The following is a 16,647-nucleotide window of genomic DNA, read 5'->3' as shown; positions in this document are numbered from 1 at the left end:
TCTGAATCTCAGATCTTTAGCCCCATTTGGGTCTCTGGTAGAACAAAGGTACTTCCCACTGGACTAAAACCAAGCAGGAGAGAGTCTTCCACTTGAAAACACATCCAGGAATCACTTTCTTCACCCATTCTAGGGCCCCACTGAGTTCTGACCTTATTTTGTTTGGCCTTTGATTACATGCATTATTTTATGGTCACTTAACTGTACTGAAGGAATAGACCTTTGAAATTCTGTGTGGTGAACATTTGTTGATATTTACATTGTTCTAAGTCACTTTTTTTCTTCCTTTGGGATTAGTACAGTGTATCAGATTTACTACCTGCTGGCTCTAGAAAGTTTCTTCACTCTAAAACTGTGAAATTTAGAAGTTTGCATTTAAAACATAGGCCTTAAAACCTGTCTCAGGGCAGTCATTCTGATCTCTTTATCCAGCTGGACAATTTTGATTTAACCATTTATTAACTCTTTGACACTTTCACCCATTTTTCTTGTTTTATGACATTTAGCAAGTCCAATATGGCATTTTAATCTGTCTGGTGGTTTTAATAAAGAGGAAAATTTACTGTCACTGTAGGCATGTAATTGAATAAGTTGATAAATCCATTTTTATCAGTTTGAATTTGGATCCTTTTTGTAATGAGACTATTTAGAGGGCATAATTCATTATGTGGAAAGCATGCAATTTCAAGAGTATTAATAAAAATATCAAATAGTAAAATATGTTTCCCCATAATCCATAAGTTTATAAAAAGCTTGGAGATAACTGTGTTTTCATTTTTCAATTTTTTTCCTTTAACTCTGTCAGTGACACATTCTAGTTGGCAGTCTGAATCCTTTAGCTCCAAAATTATTTTTGATATCTAGCCCCTTTCTCTTGCTCAATAAGATTTCAAGGAGGATAAGAAAAAGTTAAATCTTTGTGTTCTTGTTTTCTTAACTGTCAACTAACACTTCTTTCTCTAGTATTTTTTAAAGCATTTGAAGTTTAATATCAAAAGCTTTATATAAGGAAAAGATCAAAATTAGATATGAAGTTTCAATGAAGCCAATTCTTTAAATTCCTGAGAATTTATTTTGCAAAAGTTTGCTTGACTGAATGTGTTGTTTCACTTCTAAAGCTCCAGTTTAGTAATATCCTTTTGGCCAAACAACCTCTCCCTTGGAATTACTGTGTGGAAAGAGCACTGAGGCTCAGGAGACCAGGAATCTAGACTAGGTCTCCAGTTAACTAGTTCAGTGCCTGTTGTTAAGCCATGGTAACTTCCCTCAGCCATCTCTTTCCTCATTTGTAAGTATGAGTTTGAGTAGATGAACTCGTGAGTTCACCCAATTCTAAGATTACTGTATTGTTGGTTCTGTTTTAGGTTTAACCTTATTTGCTTCATCAGAAGTGTTTAATTTTTTATATAAAATGTACTTCTCCTTAAATAAACGAATATGTATGTGTATACATACATGTATGTATGTTTATGTTTGTGTGTATGTTTATGAGCTACATAGAAAGTCATAATTGGATTATGATGGATTATATAGATTTATCATATATAATGTTTTACTCTAATAGTTAAAAATTCTTTATTTTAATGGACAACTGCTTTATAATATCTTAAAGTTTTAAAAAAGGAGGCTTTATTACTTTGATTTCTGTTGATTAGAACTACTAAAATGTGAGTTTATTAGTACTATCTATGTGTATAACTAAGAAAATTCAAATCTTTGATTTTGAAAGTTTATCAAGTCACCTTTAGCAGATAGAAACTTGAGACAGCGGGAGTGTGAATGAATTTAAGGCAGTTGAGACCAGTTTTGTTAAATTACCATCAACTCTGGCAAAGTCAGAGTCATGGTTCAAAATATGAAATTGTTTTTTTAACTGATCGTTTTGCTTTGCCTAAATCTTTACAGTGATAGAGGTTTAAATTATATAGGGATAAATTTGGGTAAAAGAAAAGCAAAAGGCTGCTTTAGAATTTTTGTTGTTTTTAACATTTCAGCAGTTTTATTATGTTTTATTCTTCAGTGTTTAGAGTACCTGTTAAAAACTAAAGAATGGTTTTCATTTTATCAATTTAACTATTAATGATGGATATTGCTTATACTTATATATTGCAGCAATTGTGGTGAATCCAAGATTAGCCCAACATTTTAATTTGTTGAGATGCAACAAGTGTAAAATGAGTCCTGGATTTGGAGTCAGAAAACTTGGGGTTGAGTCACAATGTTCATTAGTAGGTACTTTACATTTCTGTAGCAGTAGTAGTAGTGGTAGTACTAGTAATGTGAACTAAATGTTTATAAACTAATATGATTGATTTGGCATCTTCTTTTCAGGGTAGATGACCATCAAGTTTTTTTGTGGTTAAAATACTGTTCTCTACTTAACTCTATGACAGTAGTATAAAGCCTGATTTCCACTATTAAGATTCGTTAATTTTGCCAATGTTATTTTTACCATTTTTCTCCCCTAGAATAACAACAATCTTGAAGCCTGTTGCCGAGCCCTTTCCCAGGAGAGTAGCAAATACTTATATATGGAATACCATAGTCCAGATGACAATAGAATGAATAGAAATCGCCTTTTGCATATTAACCTGGGTATACATTCTCCTGGTAGCTACCACCCAGGAGATGGAGCTCAACTTAATGGTGGTCGAACACTGGTACATAGCTCAAGTGATGGACACATTGATCCACAGCATACAGCAGGTAAACAGTTGATTTGCTTAGTTCAGGAACCACACTCAGCTCCAGCTGTTGTGGCTGCTACTCCCAACTACAATCCATTTTTTATGAATGAACAGAACAGAAGTGCAGCTACTCCTCCTTCACAGCCACCTCAACAGCCATCTTCCCTGCAAACAGGAATGAATCCATCTGCTATGCAAGGGCCTTCACCGCCGCCGCCACCACCTCCTTCATACATGCACATACCTCGGTATAGTACAAATCCAATTACTGTTACAGTGTCCCAAAACCTCCCTTCTGGACAGACTGTACCAAGAGCTTTACAGATTCTTCCACAAATTCCAAGCAATCTCTATGGGTCTCCTGGTTCTATTTATATTAGACAGACATCTCAGAGTTCATCAGGAAGACAAACTCCTCAGAGTACGCCATGGCAGTCCTCACCACAAGGCCCAGTGCCTCATTATAGCCAACGTCCTTTACCTGTTTATCCACACCAACAGAACTATCAACCTTCACAGTATTCTCCCAAACAGCAGCAGATTCCCCAGTCTGCTTACCATTCACCTCCTCCTTCTCAGTGTCCTTCACCCTTCAGCTCTCCACAGCATCAAGTACAACCTTCCCAGTTGGGCCACCCAAGCTCCCATGTGTTTATGCCACCTAGTCCTTCAACTACTCCACCCCATCTATATCAACAAGGACCTCCTAGCTATCAGAAACAGGGAAGCCACTCAGTAGCCTATCTCCCATACACAGCATCTAGCTTACCCAAAGGTTCCATGAAGAAGATAGAAATTACAGTTGAACCTCCTCAAAGACCTGGGACAACAATTACTAGGAGTCCTTCACCCATCAGTAATCAACCCTCTCCTCGGAATCAGCATTCACTGTACACAGCCACCACGCCACCTTCAAGTTCTCCTTCAAGAGGGATGTCTAGTCAACCAAAACCTCCATTTAATGTTAATCCTGTGTATATTACATATACACAGCCAACTGGACCTTCATGTGCTCCATCGCCATCTCCTCGGGTGATACCAAACCCAACTACAGTTTTTAAAATTACTGTAGGCCGAGCAACAACTGAAAATCTTTTAAATTTAGTGGACCAAGAAGAGCGCTCTGCAGCACCAGAACCTATTCAGCCCATTTCAGTGATACCAGGCTCTGGGGGAGAAAAGGGAAGCCATAAATATCAGAGGAGCTCTAGTTCTGGATCAGATGACTATGCCTATACACAAGGTAAATTTTAGCCCTTTTTATAAAAGTTAATCTTTGTGGTAAAGTGGCAGTCTCCTATTTGAATAACACTCTGTTAGCTGGTTAGTTTTAATTAAATGTTTAATATTTATTAAATGTTGGGCAGTGACATTAATGCTTCAGAGTCATCTATACGCTGTTTTAAAATATGAATGTATAGGTGTGAAAATTGTGACTTATTAACATTTTGTGTGGGAGAACATTCATTGGGGAAAAATACCAACCAGTGAAATAATAAGTGAAATGGATAGTCACAACTACAGAATAGGAAAAAGAGATTCAGACAGGGTGGAGGGTAGACTGTAGTTCAAAGAATGTGAATCTTTTCTGAAGATGGTCTGAAGAGCATAACAGTACTGATAAGTAATATAAAAGAAGTGAAATTAGTAATGAAGAATATTATTGGAGTAGCTAATATTAGACCTATAGAAAAATTGAGATTTTTAAAAATCTTAACTTTTAATATTTATTTTTTGGTTGTAACTGGACACAATATCTTTATTTATTTATTTTTATATGGTGCTGAGGATTGAACCCAGGGCCTCCCACGTGCTAGGCGAGCACTCTACCACTGGGCCACAATCCCAGACCCATGTTCAGATAGTTTTAAGAGAGGAGAATTTAGTACTTTTTAGTAATCTTGCAATGGATGGGGAGTGATTATAATTCTAAGTTAGTTTGCCTGATATTAAGCCTTTTAAAACACAAGTCCAGTTAAAGAGAATCTTGTGGAAACTGAGGGATATCCTTAGGGAAATAAAAGATGAATGAACAAGACGGATGTGCAGGTGATGTATTTTGGTAGTTAAGAGCTAAATTAAAGCATTAGAGTAAATGCTGACCCCCAAGTTGATTGAGTGCTTTATACATTAGCAGTGCGTATAGAAATTTTCCAGTCACTTATTCAATGTTATTCTCTGCAATGACTTTATCTATAATGCTATAGCCTTGCTGTTACATCAGCGAGCAAGGATGGAGAGGTTAGCAAAGCAATTGAAAGTTGAGAAAGAGGAGCTAGAGCGGTTGAAGGCTGAAGTTAATGGTATGGAGCACGACCTGATGCAGAGACGCCTCAGAAGAGTCAGCTGCACCACTGCGATCCCCACGGTAAGTGATCTTGATAGGAAAGTGGCCATTTGTTTTTCTTTTAAGTTCTGTTCCTGACAGGGTTTTTTTTTAAAACAATGGATACAGGACTTGTCAGAATTATTTTTTTTCACATGTGCAAATAGGCTCATCAGTATTTTCAAAGACAGTTATAATCAAGGTATAGCATCTCATTTATTGCAAATTGCTTTCTGTTAAAATAGAAATATGCACCCTGATCAAAAGTTTTATAAATTATTCTCCATGTATTCATTTATTCTTCTAAGCAGAGGATATATATTTGTTCAAATAGTTAAATATGAATTTGGGGACAGTATTGACTATAGGATGTTTTAAGGCAAAGCAATTTCACCAAATGTAAGTCATTGTAGAAACTGAGATGACAGTATTGATTGATAGTGGTCCTTCAGGGAACTTCTCTGATGAAAAGATTTGGGTATTTTCAACATGTTGGTTAATGTATAGGAGTTCTAATGATCTCAAATAACTCCCAAAATTCTAAAGCACGTCTCCTAAAATCTTGGGACTCCACAAGCTTTCTGTGATCCAACCTATCATTTCACCTTTCAACATTCATGGATTCCAGTTTTTGCATACAGCTTAGGAGTGTGGTGCTATGCTAGGTGCTTAGTGCATACCTGCCAATGGGAAAAATAGATAATTGTATTAATACATTGGGGCAAGTGCCATATATGGTGCCGGGTTAATGAGAGAACACCTACATTATCTGGTTTGTCAGTATATTCTATGCACTTCTTTCCTCTCACATTATCCTCCTGGAATGACCCTTCTAAAATTCTGCATGTATAAATCCTGTAGTTCAAGGCTCACATAACTCTACCTTTTTCTGTGGAGCCTTTCCTCACTTTTCCTTCCCTCACTAAGTTTAGGGTTATCTCTCAGCTTATAGGTTCAAAGAAACAAGCATATATGTATCAGGCCTCTTGTCCTTTCTCATAGAGAAAATTTTACTTGAGGTTCCCGGCTTCAAAGGGGATCTGTGAAATCCCTGAAATTAAGTGCACAGTTTCATATGTGTGATCATATGGGAGGTGGAAAAATAGCTTTCATCTGATTTTCATAAAATTATTAAAGGAAAAAAAAGGGTGAGAAACCACTGCCCTAAACAATTGCTAGTATTGCTATAGTCAGGGAGGAAAGGGGGAAGGCATTTTAAAAGGTAAAGAACACAAGATAATGAGGGCTTGAAGTCAAGACAGGGACTAATTTTCTCAAGGCAATAAATAGAGTTCCCTGGCTTAAGCTGATTTCTGATGAGTTTCCAAAGATGAATGTGCATAGAGGTATAATATGGTTTAGACCTTGAAAGCTGCATCAAGGCATTTGAATTTTATTCTGCTGGTAACAGGGAACCAGTAGAAGTATTTGAGGAAGAGGTTTTTGAGAATTAGGCATATTCAATAATTTAATCAGATTTTTTCTAATTTTGACTCTTCTCAGTTAACATTAGAAGGAAGAGTTTTCATTAAGCACTTGGAAAATTACAATGCTATCTTTTAACTAAAGGTGATGTTACTGTAAATTCAGTTTCTGCCTCATTTTCTCTATTTGAAAATCTTAATTGAGTCTTCTGGTTAGGAAAGTTATTGAAGTATAAAACCCATATGGGAATCTACTTAATGATGGTTGTGTACTTTGTAATTCTCCAGGTACCTGTACAGCATAAACAAATTAAGCATTTTCTTTAATCTTATAAACCTTGCTTATCAACTACTTGCTACATGATACCCTCTGCTAAATAAAACTATTTAAAAAAAATTGGAAGTCAGAAACTGTCTAATGTAACCTGGGTTCGTTCTTCAAAAAAAAAGCACCCAGATTTTAGATTGGAGCTTTTATTGATGAGTCAGTTTTGAAAACCAAAAAAGATAAGTTGATAAAACTTCCCTGACTATATTTTTAACTTTTTAAAAAGAGGATTTCAAAGATAAAGTGAGTATAGTGTGTGTAGAACCATCTTCAAGCTTCAGAAATTGGTAGTTATATGGGTGATAATCAAGAGATGAGAGGTTTGTGATTGCCTTGTAATTCTGCTGTCAGACCTATAGTAAAATGGAAGACACTTAGGAGTGCATGGCTGAGGAACAGTTTGTTGTACGTGGTGGTTAAGATTGTGAGTGGGCTTTTGAGTCAGGTATAAATTTGATTTCTATTTCCCCTACTTGTGTCACTCATATCTTTGGATAAATTACATTCTCTATGCTTATTTTCTTCTCTATAAAATGTGTATGGGAGAGTTCCCATCCCATGGGATTTTCTTTAGAATTATATAAGATACAATAAGCAGTAGTGTTCTTATAAAACATTGGTTGCAAAATACTAGAATTTTGCTTACTGTATATGATACACACACACACCCCCACACCCCCACCTGTTAATATACAAATCCGAAGCAATTTACAAAACTTTGGCTTTGCTTTAACTTAAGGAATTATGTTGTGCATGTTCCTAGTGTAAGAAATTAACCAAGAAATAAATCATTTAGTCAAAATTCTCATTGAGGCTCATTTGAGGAATCATAAGATAATGGAAAAGATAACTGTCTAGGCTTAGGAGTCTGGCACTCACTGGCTATAGTCAACTGGTCTTATTTGATTTGTCCTTTCTATAAAAGGGAAATTATAACAAATACAATATTGTTGTAAACATGAAAGAGACAATGTATGTAATATGCCTGGTATGAAGTAGGTGCTCGGCAAATGCTGTCATTGTCCCACTTTGTTGTAAGAATAGCCAATAGAGTGTTGACATTTTTGCACATATTGCTACCTTCAAGTTTAGACAAATTAATTTCTAATCAAACAGTGTACAAAAAGTTGGTTAAGAAGTGCTTGCCTAATGAGGTTGCAAGGCACATTTGTGACCAGCCATATGTGTGTTTCAGAAACTTAGTGTAGAAGTGAAATAATCTTTTCCTAAGGAGAATAGAAATGTTGAGATGTGGCATGTCATTTTCCCTCAGTCTGCTGTTTACAAAGTACTATATTAAATGATGCAGAAGATGGTTTAGATATGTGCATATAACTATAAATCTATATATGTGTGTGTGAGAAAGAGAAAAGTTATGTAGGGTAGTAAATCAAAAGTGTTGGCCTGCTAATTGGTAATGACATAAGTACTTTCAGAGTTCAGAGATAGAAACAGCCTTTTGCTAATTGGATCCAAAGATGAGACAGTTTCATGGAGGAAGGGAAATTTTAGGCAAAGAACTGCCAGTTTTCCTTCTACCAAGCTATTTCTCACTATTCATCTTATTCTAGTTGATTTTTGGATACCCCACAGCTTTGAGTCCCAAATGCATATCTGTGGATAAGTCACCAAACATCAACAGTGGTCTTCGATGTTGGTCTCTGTGGCACAATGGTTGCCACAGAGTTAAAGTGCCATAACAGTTGACTTAGGTATTTCTGCCACCCTTAAAAAAAAAAAAAAACTTAGAATTTTAGATGCAAATAATTCTAACTAAAACCTGTCCTCCATGAAAACACAGCATACTTTTGGCAAGTGGCAGTAACTATTCAGAAACAACTTTCCCCTCTCAATCAGAAGTTAGGAAAGGGACATAGGAATTTTACAGATAAACCCTGAGTTTAGTGGATTCCAGTGGCTCTGGTGTGTTTGAAAATGAGCCTAATGACCAGAGTGATTTTTTTGTTTTTGTTATAAGCAAATGTGTAGTAACCTTTACTATGCAGGGCCACGGCTGAAAAATCTCTTTGCACCGTCAAAAATACATAGGAAGGATCAGTGCCTTCAAGAGACTATATTACATGGTCCTAGGAAGATAGCATCACTCTTTGGATCCCTTAATTAATTGCTTTATCTTTAATGTAAATGCTCAATTATACCTTTTAAACTGTTACAATGTTGCCTGGTAGGCAAGGTATAAGAATTTTACATGTTAATGCTACATAGTTTCCCATAGAAGTGAGGAAAGAAAAACAATACCTAATATTTTTGAGTGATTTTTTTGTTTGTTTTTCTAGCATTCTAAGGGATAGTAGCTTCTATTAAGCCTTTTAAATCTCTTAAACTTTTGATCCTTTCTCATTTAATGGACATTCCCAGTTATTCTAATAATACCTCCTAATAGCATACAATTTTGTGAATTAAGATATTCTTTCTCATTTTTCTTCACTGTTGAATACATGTATTTTGGTAAAGGTTAAAGACATTAACAGAATAGAATTTTTTTCTGTTTTCCCACAGTAGCAGATACATGTTTTTTTTTTTTCTTTTTATAGTTGAAACTACCCTAGTAATTGAGTTAATACCTGGACTATGCTGAAAGTTTCAGTACCTGTGCCTCTAGAGTCCAAACACTGACCTTATTTTTTTACTGTTCTCTCTCTCTCTCTCTCTCTCTCTCTCACACACACACACACACACACACATATATGCATATATAAATAGTAAAGAAATTGACAATGGCAAGAGAAGTAAAGACTTCCAAAAAGTCTTACTTACCTGAAGATTAGAACTCTCTCCTTATATGTGCTCCTGAAAGGCCTAGGAACTGGGTGGGCTAGAAAGGTTGAGGCAGAAGAAGCAGTTGAAGAAAGGAAAATTGACCTATGCCTCCATCTCCTATTCAGTAAATAGGGAATTGTTCAGAGGAAGAAATGGGAGAATCCTGGTAAACACAATGCCTGACACTAAGCACTTAGTAAAATTAGTACTGTTATAATTTTTAGCAGGTTGGACAAAACCAAAATCATGAACATTGTTTGTTTAGAAGGTTGTTTATCTTAGCTTCCCTTGTCATGAAAATATAGAAGCAGAATATTCTGTGATTAAAATGGTAGTATATTGTATGATAGAACAGTCCAATATTGTAGCCTACCACTACATTGCAGCTTTTGTTTATATGTGGCCATTTCAGTGTCCCCATTTTACCTGATTATTCCTTTAAAAATATACATTTAGGACTTCTTAAACATGCCCTCTTATGGACTAAGGCAGAATTCTTGGTAATACCCAATCAGAACAATTAACATGAAATGCAGTTCTTAAATGTTGGGCTTGATAATGACTTTCCCACAATTGCTATTTTGGGTCCTTTCTTACTAGCCTGAGGAAATGACAAGATTGAGAAGCATGAACAGACAACTCCAGATAAATGTTGACTGTACACTGAAAGAAGTTGACCTCCTTCAATCTAGAGGTATAGACTTGATTATTTGGTAAACCATAAGTTAATAGTGTGGTATTTTTAAGCTGCGTAAATAGCAATAATTTTGATTTTGTAGATTTAAGAGACAATTTTTGTCCATTATAAGATTATAATCCTTATAAAAGAGATCACCCTTCCCCTTGCTCATGGATCAGATTTGGGGGATCAAAAAACAGTTTTACTTTGGCGATTTCATCATTATTCTTACCTAGAGTGTTTTATGTCATATCTTTGCATTTATTCCTCTTAATCTTACTGTGAATGTTTTATAAATCAATGGGTTTTAAGATATAGTACAGTTTAGTCAGTCATCTAAAATATCTGAAAAAAATGGGGAATCCCAAATCAGTTTATCAGATGTTTCAGCTTTAAATACTCTATGCCATTTTTTTTTGATACATGAAGAGTTTTAGTGTTTTGATTTCTTACATTAGTATACTACTAAAGCAGCTCTCTTAACTTTCATTTACCCAGTTCACTAGATTAGAGACAGCCTTCATTCATTTCCTCTAGGAAATAAAGTGATGTGAGTGATACGCCCATGTACCATTGCTTTCATTGGTCAAATTGTCTGCTTACCATGAGTCAGTCCCCAACACTGTTTCTGCCAGTTACCATACTTCTGTAATGTAATGTTTCATAAACTGAGATGAATCCAGAGAAAGCCTGTGTCTAAAAACCAAAGGCAAATGTTTTTTTAAGCCTCAAAGACAAAACACTGAAAAGATAAGGGCTATGATAGGAACTAAAATCATAAAAATCTAAAAGGATTCTCAGTGATTTATAGAAATGTCCTTAGAATCTTTCTTGCTCCATTCTAAAGAAATCAAAACAGAAAATTTACAGATCCGGGGTTTAGCAAACTATGGTCTGCTGTTTTATTTATTTATAAATAAAATTTTAGTGAAATGATAGCTATCCCCATTTGTTTGTATGTTATCTATGGTTGCCTTTGTGCATCAGTGGCACAAATGCAACAGAGACTGTATTACAGGTCCACAAAGTCTAAACTATTATCAGACCCTTGACAGAAAAACTGTGCTGACCTTTGCTTTTGGTCACCCAGGGTTTGGTTTACATAAGATAATATGGAACTTGAGCCATAAAGAAAAGGTCTTTGTCTTAAACATTAAACTACTGCTATATCCATTTTTTTACATTAAAGTTGATGCAGATTTTTCCTTAATGTTTTAGCCAGCCTTTTCCCTGAGCCCCCACAATTTCTCTTAATTATGGCAGCTAAGAGAGCTTCTATGATCTTTTAAGAGTATACAATATAATATCTCATTGCCACTTCTAGGCAAGACTGAACAGTAGAGGCAGGAGAACACAAACAAAATGGAACTGTCTGAACAATAAACAGAAAAATTGGACTGTGAAAGTTGAGCAATCTCGTCAGGTACCCTTGAAGTTATTTTCAGAAGCTTAGTCACTGTGTAGCCTGATAGTTTTAAGCAGTGAAAGATTTACTATGCATAACATGTAGGTTATAAAGACTCTTGCTACTATATCATAGAAATTTACATCTATTTTTTTTTTACTTGAGTGGTCTTTGAAGCAAAACAAGAAACATTTAACTCAAAAATTTGGTTAGGATATTTATAATAAACCTTATGGGATCTAGAAATTAGAATATTAGCTGTGACTTAAGGAATCAAAGAAATACATATGTAGCATTTTATCATAAACAATCCAGTTACTACATCAAATAGCATCATGGTATTTATGAGCTACCATAGGAATTGTTTACAGGAAATTCTCCCAAAACAAAACATATCCAAGTGGATAAACTACTTGTAATAGGACCTGCAAAGGGGGAACCACTATTAAGGTTTTGTAAGTAAAGAGCTGTGTTTTGGGGCTTTGTTGGGCAATGACCTTGCAATGAGTTCTTTTTGGTACTGAAGCATTTCCAAGTCTCTTTACGTAAGGGGTCCAAACCTAGCTAATTTATACTGAATTGTACTTTTATACACTCTAGAAAACTTTTTATACCAGGTTGACCAAGTTTCCAGTCTGAACTTTCTTTTTGAGGTATAGTGGGTGGCATTTAGACTAGATACAAATCAGTGTATACATTGATGAAAAGTAACTTCATTGTTGGTTTTGGTAATAATTTTTGAGAAAAAAAGTCTAGAAATCAGGACTTAACTATTTAGTATAATTAAATTGTCGGTATCCTACTCCATCCTCTGTAAATAAACATAACAGTTAAACTTTTACTGGAATTGTGTAGAACAACCAGAGTAGAGAGAGAGAGAGGTTAGGACTCAAAACTGGCACTATATCAAAATGAACCTTGTAGGACTCAAAACTAGTTGAAATGCAGACCAGTGTCTGTATCAGAGAATGAATATCTTAGGAGAAGTGAAAAATTTTGTGGCAAGACAGATTTCTCAAGGAATGTTCTATACTGAAATTGGCACCACATCATCTTTGATAAATCATATGGGCTACATTAAATATTGAAGTTAAGATTATCCAATTTTGAAAATAGGAATCCATGAGCTGCTATTTCACAGTTATCCAGGTCTCACTTAGCTATCTCAAAATATAACTAATAATTTTTTGGCCCCTTCCATAGGTGAATTTATAATGGATACATTTTTAAGGTAAATTATGAAAGACATGAAAGTGAGCCTTCACTATTTGTCTTCTCTTATGGTTTGTTCATTAAATTAAAACAGAATACAGGTCAGCCATCCTTTCATTTCTTCATTTACCTCTTCAAATGCCCAACATGCTTAATCCTGCCTGAGGAGACTAGCTTTACATTTAGAGAAATATTCCTTCAGGTAACACATTGGAGACAAACACTGATGTGGTTTTCTCAGTTCTTTTTTCACAGTGATAAAGAAAACACAATTTCAGTGGGAGGACAGAATAGTATGATGAGATTTGAAACCCTGGAAAACATTCTCCCTTCTTATGTCTTTATATATTTTCTTTTTTTAAAAAAAATCAAATAGCAGAAGAAAAAGTCCTAAATGCCTGGTTGATTTTATTTTATTTATAGGAAACTTTGATCCAAAAGCCATGAATAATTTTTATGACAACATAGAACCTGGTCCAGTTGTACCACCAAAACCATCCAAGAAAGGTAAGTAGGGACATGCCATAATCATTGTAGAAACAAATAAAATTCTTTGAAACTGAAGAAATTTCCGTTTGAGATCTTCTTTAGCTTGTTCAGCATAAACAAAGTTACCATCTTGATGTTACCATAGCAAGGCAATAATGATACATCCCAAAATGTTAATTTTTTTAAAAGCACAGAATTGAATGGAATATATAACTTTATTGAAACTGTATTATATAATTAATGGTACAAAACAATAGGAATTTCAAAGGTCTAATGTTAAACTACAAAGTTAGATTTGTAATAGATCTGAGATTATTTTGTAGGCAACAGGAGTCCTTGTGTACTCAGAAGTTGAGCATAACAATTAGGGGAGGGGAGGGGTGTTTTCTTATCAAGGACAAAATAAATTCTATATAACAAACATTTTCAGATTTTTTTTATGTAGAAATGGTTTAATATCATCAAAATCTGTTTTATTTGAAATGCATTCTGCTGTCATGTACAACTAAGTAGAATAATTTTTTAAAAAATCTGTTCTATTTTTATGTATCAATGTTTACTTGGCATTATAGTATCTTAAGTTTAATCAAATTAATTTGAGTTATTAAATGTAGGTAACATTTCTATCCCATTATTAACGAACAGCCCAAGTTGCTTCATAATTATAGTTCTAGGCTGAATTGAAGTATACATTTCATATTTTAGTCCTTTTTGTTTTAAGCAGTTCAAACTATTGATTAAATACATTCTGAAGAGTGAATATTTTTTAAAATTACTTGATATAACATTTTAAAATCTTAGATTTGTTTTAATTAAGCCATATATAAATTCCATCTAAATCATATAAACTGAGCTAAGAAATTTTGATTAATAATTTCACGACTGAGTAATGTTTAGATACCCATTTTTCAAGTCTGATATGCAGATACAATACCAAATTAACCCCACTAAGACTTTTTACCCCCCCCCTTTTTTTTGGGGGGGCAGTACTGGTGATTGAACCCTGGGGCACTGAATCACTAGGCTATACCCCCACTCAGCACTTTTTTTTTTTTTTTTTTTTTTTTTTTTTAAGTTTTGGGACAGGGTCTCCCAAAGTTGCTGAGGCTGGCAATGAACTTGCAATCCTCTTGCCTCAGCCTCCTGAATAGCTGGGATAACAGCTGTGTTCCACCATACCCACTAAACTTTTTATTTAACAAAATTGATTCTAAATTCAAATAGAAATGCAAAGCAATCTTGAAAAAAAAAGCAAAAGCCAGAAACCTTAAGCTAACCAACTTTAGGACTTAACTATAAAGCTAGGGTAATTACAGTGTGATGCTGGCATAAGAATAAAGAAATTGAACACTAGAACAGAATAGAAAACCTGGATATAGATCCCCCACTCAACTGTCAGTTGATATTTTGATAGAAGCAACAAAGCAACCAACAGAGAAAGGAAAATCTTCAACAAGCAGGACTGGAAGAACTGAATATCCTTGTGGGGAAAACACAAATTTTGATCTCTGCCTCACATCATCATCATAATACAAAAATTTTAATTTGTTGTTCATTCACCTAAGTGTTTTTAAACACTAAGCTTTATAAAGCTTCCAGAACAAACATAGTATCTTTGCTACTTGGGTGTACTTAAAGTTTAAACAGGACACAAGAAGCAATAAACACAATTGATCAACAAACCTTCATTAAAATTCAACACTTCTGCTGGAGAGACTCTTGAGAAAATATTTGTGAAGTATGTCTGATAAAAGATTGGTATCCATAGCCTAAAGAACTTCTACAAGACAATAGTAAAGAGACAAAAAACACCCGACTTTAAAAAGCAAAAACATTTAATCAGACCTTCACAAAGGAATACACATGAAAAACCATATACAAAGAAATTTCTTGAGGCGACATGATGGATCTATTGCCAAGAGCCTGTTGAGTCCGAGTGGTGATTTTCTAGCAGTGGTAGTGATAGTGTCAATATGTCATTTTGTTTTCTGTCTTTGGGACCAACACCATGTAATTGAGGTAGGAGGTTCCTGTTTGGTATCCTACTTGGCTAGAAATTGTGCAAGGTTTGCATTAATATTCCATGATGTAGTCTCATAAATATCAACCTTCATCTAGCTCTCTACAAGTACTTGTACACTAAAAAGGTTTTTTTTCGTGGCTTGTTTAATTCAAATAAAATTTGCTAAAGCCGATATTGGATAGTCCCATGAAGTTAGCTGTAATGGGTCCAGTTTCAACCCATTTCTTAAATATGTATCAGATGCTCATATGTAGATTAATTATACAGATGCTTGATTCTAAGACTCCTACCCTAAGCAGTTTCTACTCTGTATGTACAGTTTTAATATAAAAGGCTAGAAAGACACCTAAAACATTTCACAATATTTTATTTTAGAAATTTGTTTTAATTATATACTAGCATAAGCTATTATAAATGTCAATAAAAAATTATACTATTTACCATAGTTTCTAAACTTTCACATTTTTTTTCTGTTAAAATTTATAATAAAACTTGATTAAATTCTCCAATTTCATTGGAAGCCTTTTCATAACAGGTTTCTCAAAAGCTACTCATTTTTCTTTATGGATTCAAATTTGTTTTCTTTTAGGCACTTGCATATTTTCCCACTTTGTTTTTTAAACTAACATGGCCTTTGTAAAAGTACATCTAGTTTAGCACAGAATGATTGCAGTAGTACTCAGTAACAAACCAAATGAATAAAATGCTCACAACTGGTAGAACTGGCATATTGGTTTGAATAAATGTCTTGGAGTTATATGCAAGAAATCCATATGGGATATAGAAGTTTATGTGCATAAATGTGATAAAGAGAAAAACAGGTAGAGAAGAGAGACAGAAAGGAAGACAAACTTTTTTGAATTGGACTTGGCAGTTAAGCAATACAGTGTGTATTACCCCTCAGGTGACTCAGCAAGTCTCCTCACTTCCCCATTGGAAACCCATACAGTGGTAAAAGCACTGACCTTGGCTTCCAGATGCTAAGTACTGATTCTGGTCATCTTAGCCACATGGCCTTGTTCAGCTCTAATCTGCACCACAGTTGATCTGTTCAAATATTTACCAGGATATTTTACAAAGTTTTTGTAAGAGTTAGTGACATGTAGGCATGTGATGCTGTAAAAGTGCTTTACAAAACCTAAGAAATAGAACTTTACCCTTGTTTGTTGGGGTCTATGGAAACATTGACTCTGCTCTTGTTTAATTCTGATAATGGAGTGTTGAAGTGTTTAAGCATCATGCTTAGAATTCTAGAACAGTGATCTCCAAAGGTGGGTTGCATTAGGGGATTGC

At 34.7% G+C, this 16,647-nt stretch overlaps 1 protein-coding gene across 4 annotated transcripts in view; it reads left to right on the top strand.

The window, feature by feature from the left end:
- Tab3 (TGF-beta activated kinase 1 (MAP3K7) binding protein 3) overlaps positions 1–16,647 on the top strand; it is a 59,268-nt gene that overhangs the window by 35,289 nt on the left and 7,332 nt on the right. For all 4 annotated transcript variants that reach the window (XM_071606482.1, XM_027927423.2, XM_071606480.1 and 1 more), the window contains 4 exons: positions 2,469–3,930; positions 4,895–5,055; positions 10,147–10,240; positions 13,266–13,349. In XM_071606482.1, the coding sequence (XP_071462583.1) occupies positions 2,469–3,930; positions 4,895–5,055; positions 10,147–10,240; positions 13,266–13,349 (1,801 nt within the window). The remainder of the gene's footprint in view (positions 1–2,468; positions 3,931–4,894; positions 5,056–10,146; positions 10,241–13,265; positions 13,350–16,647) is intronic.

Source organism: Marmota flaviventris, chromosome X (genome assembly GCF_047511675.1).
Source record: "Marmota flaviventris isolate mMarFla1 chromosome X, mMarFla1.hap1, whole genome shotgun sequence".
Lineage (NCBI taxonomy): Eukaryota > Metazoa > Chordata > Mammalia > Rodentia > Sciuridae > Marmota > Marmota flaviventris.
This window is presented reverse-complemented; position numbering and strand designations above follow the sequence as displayed.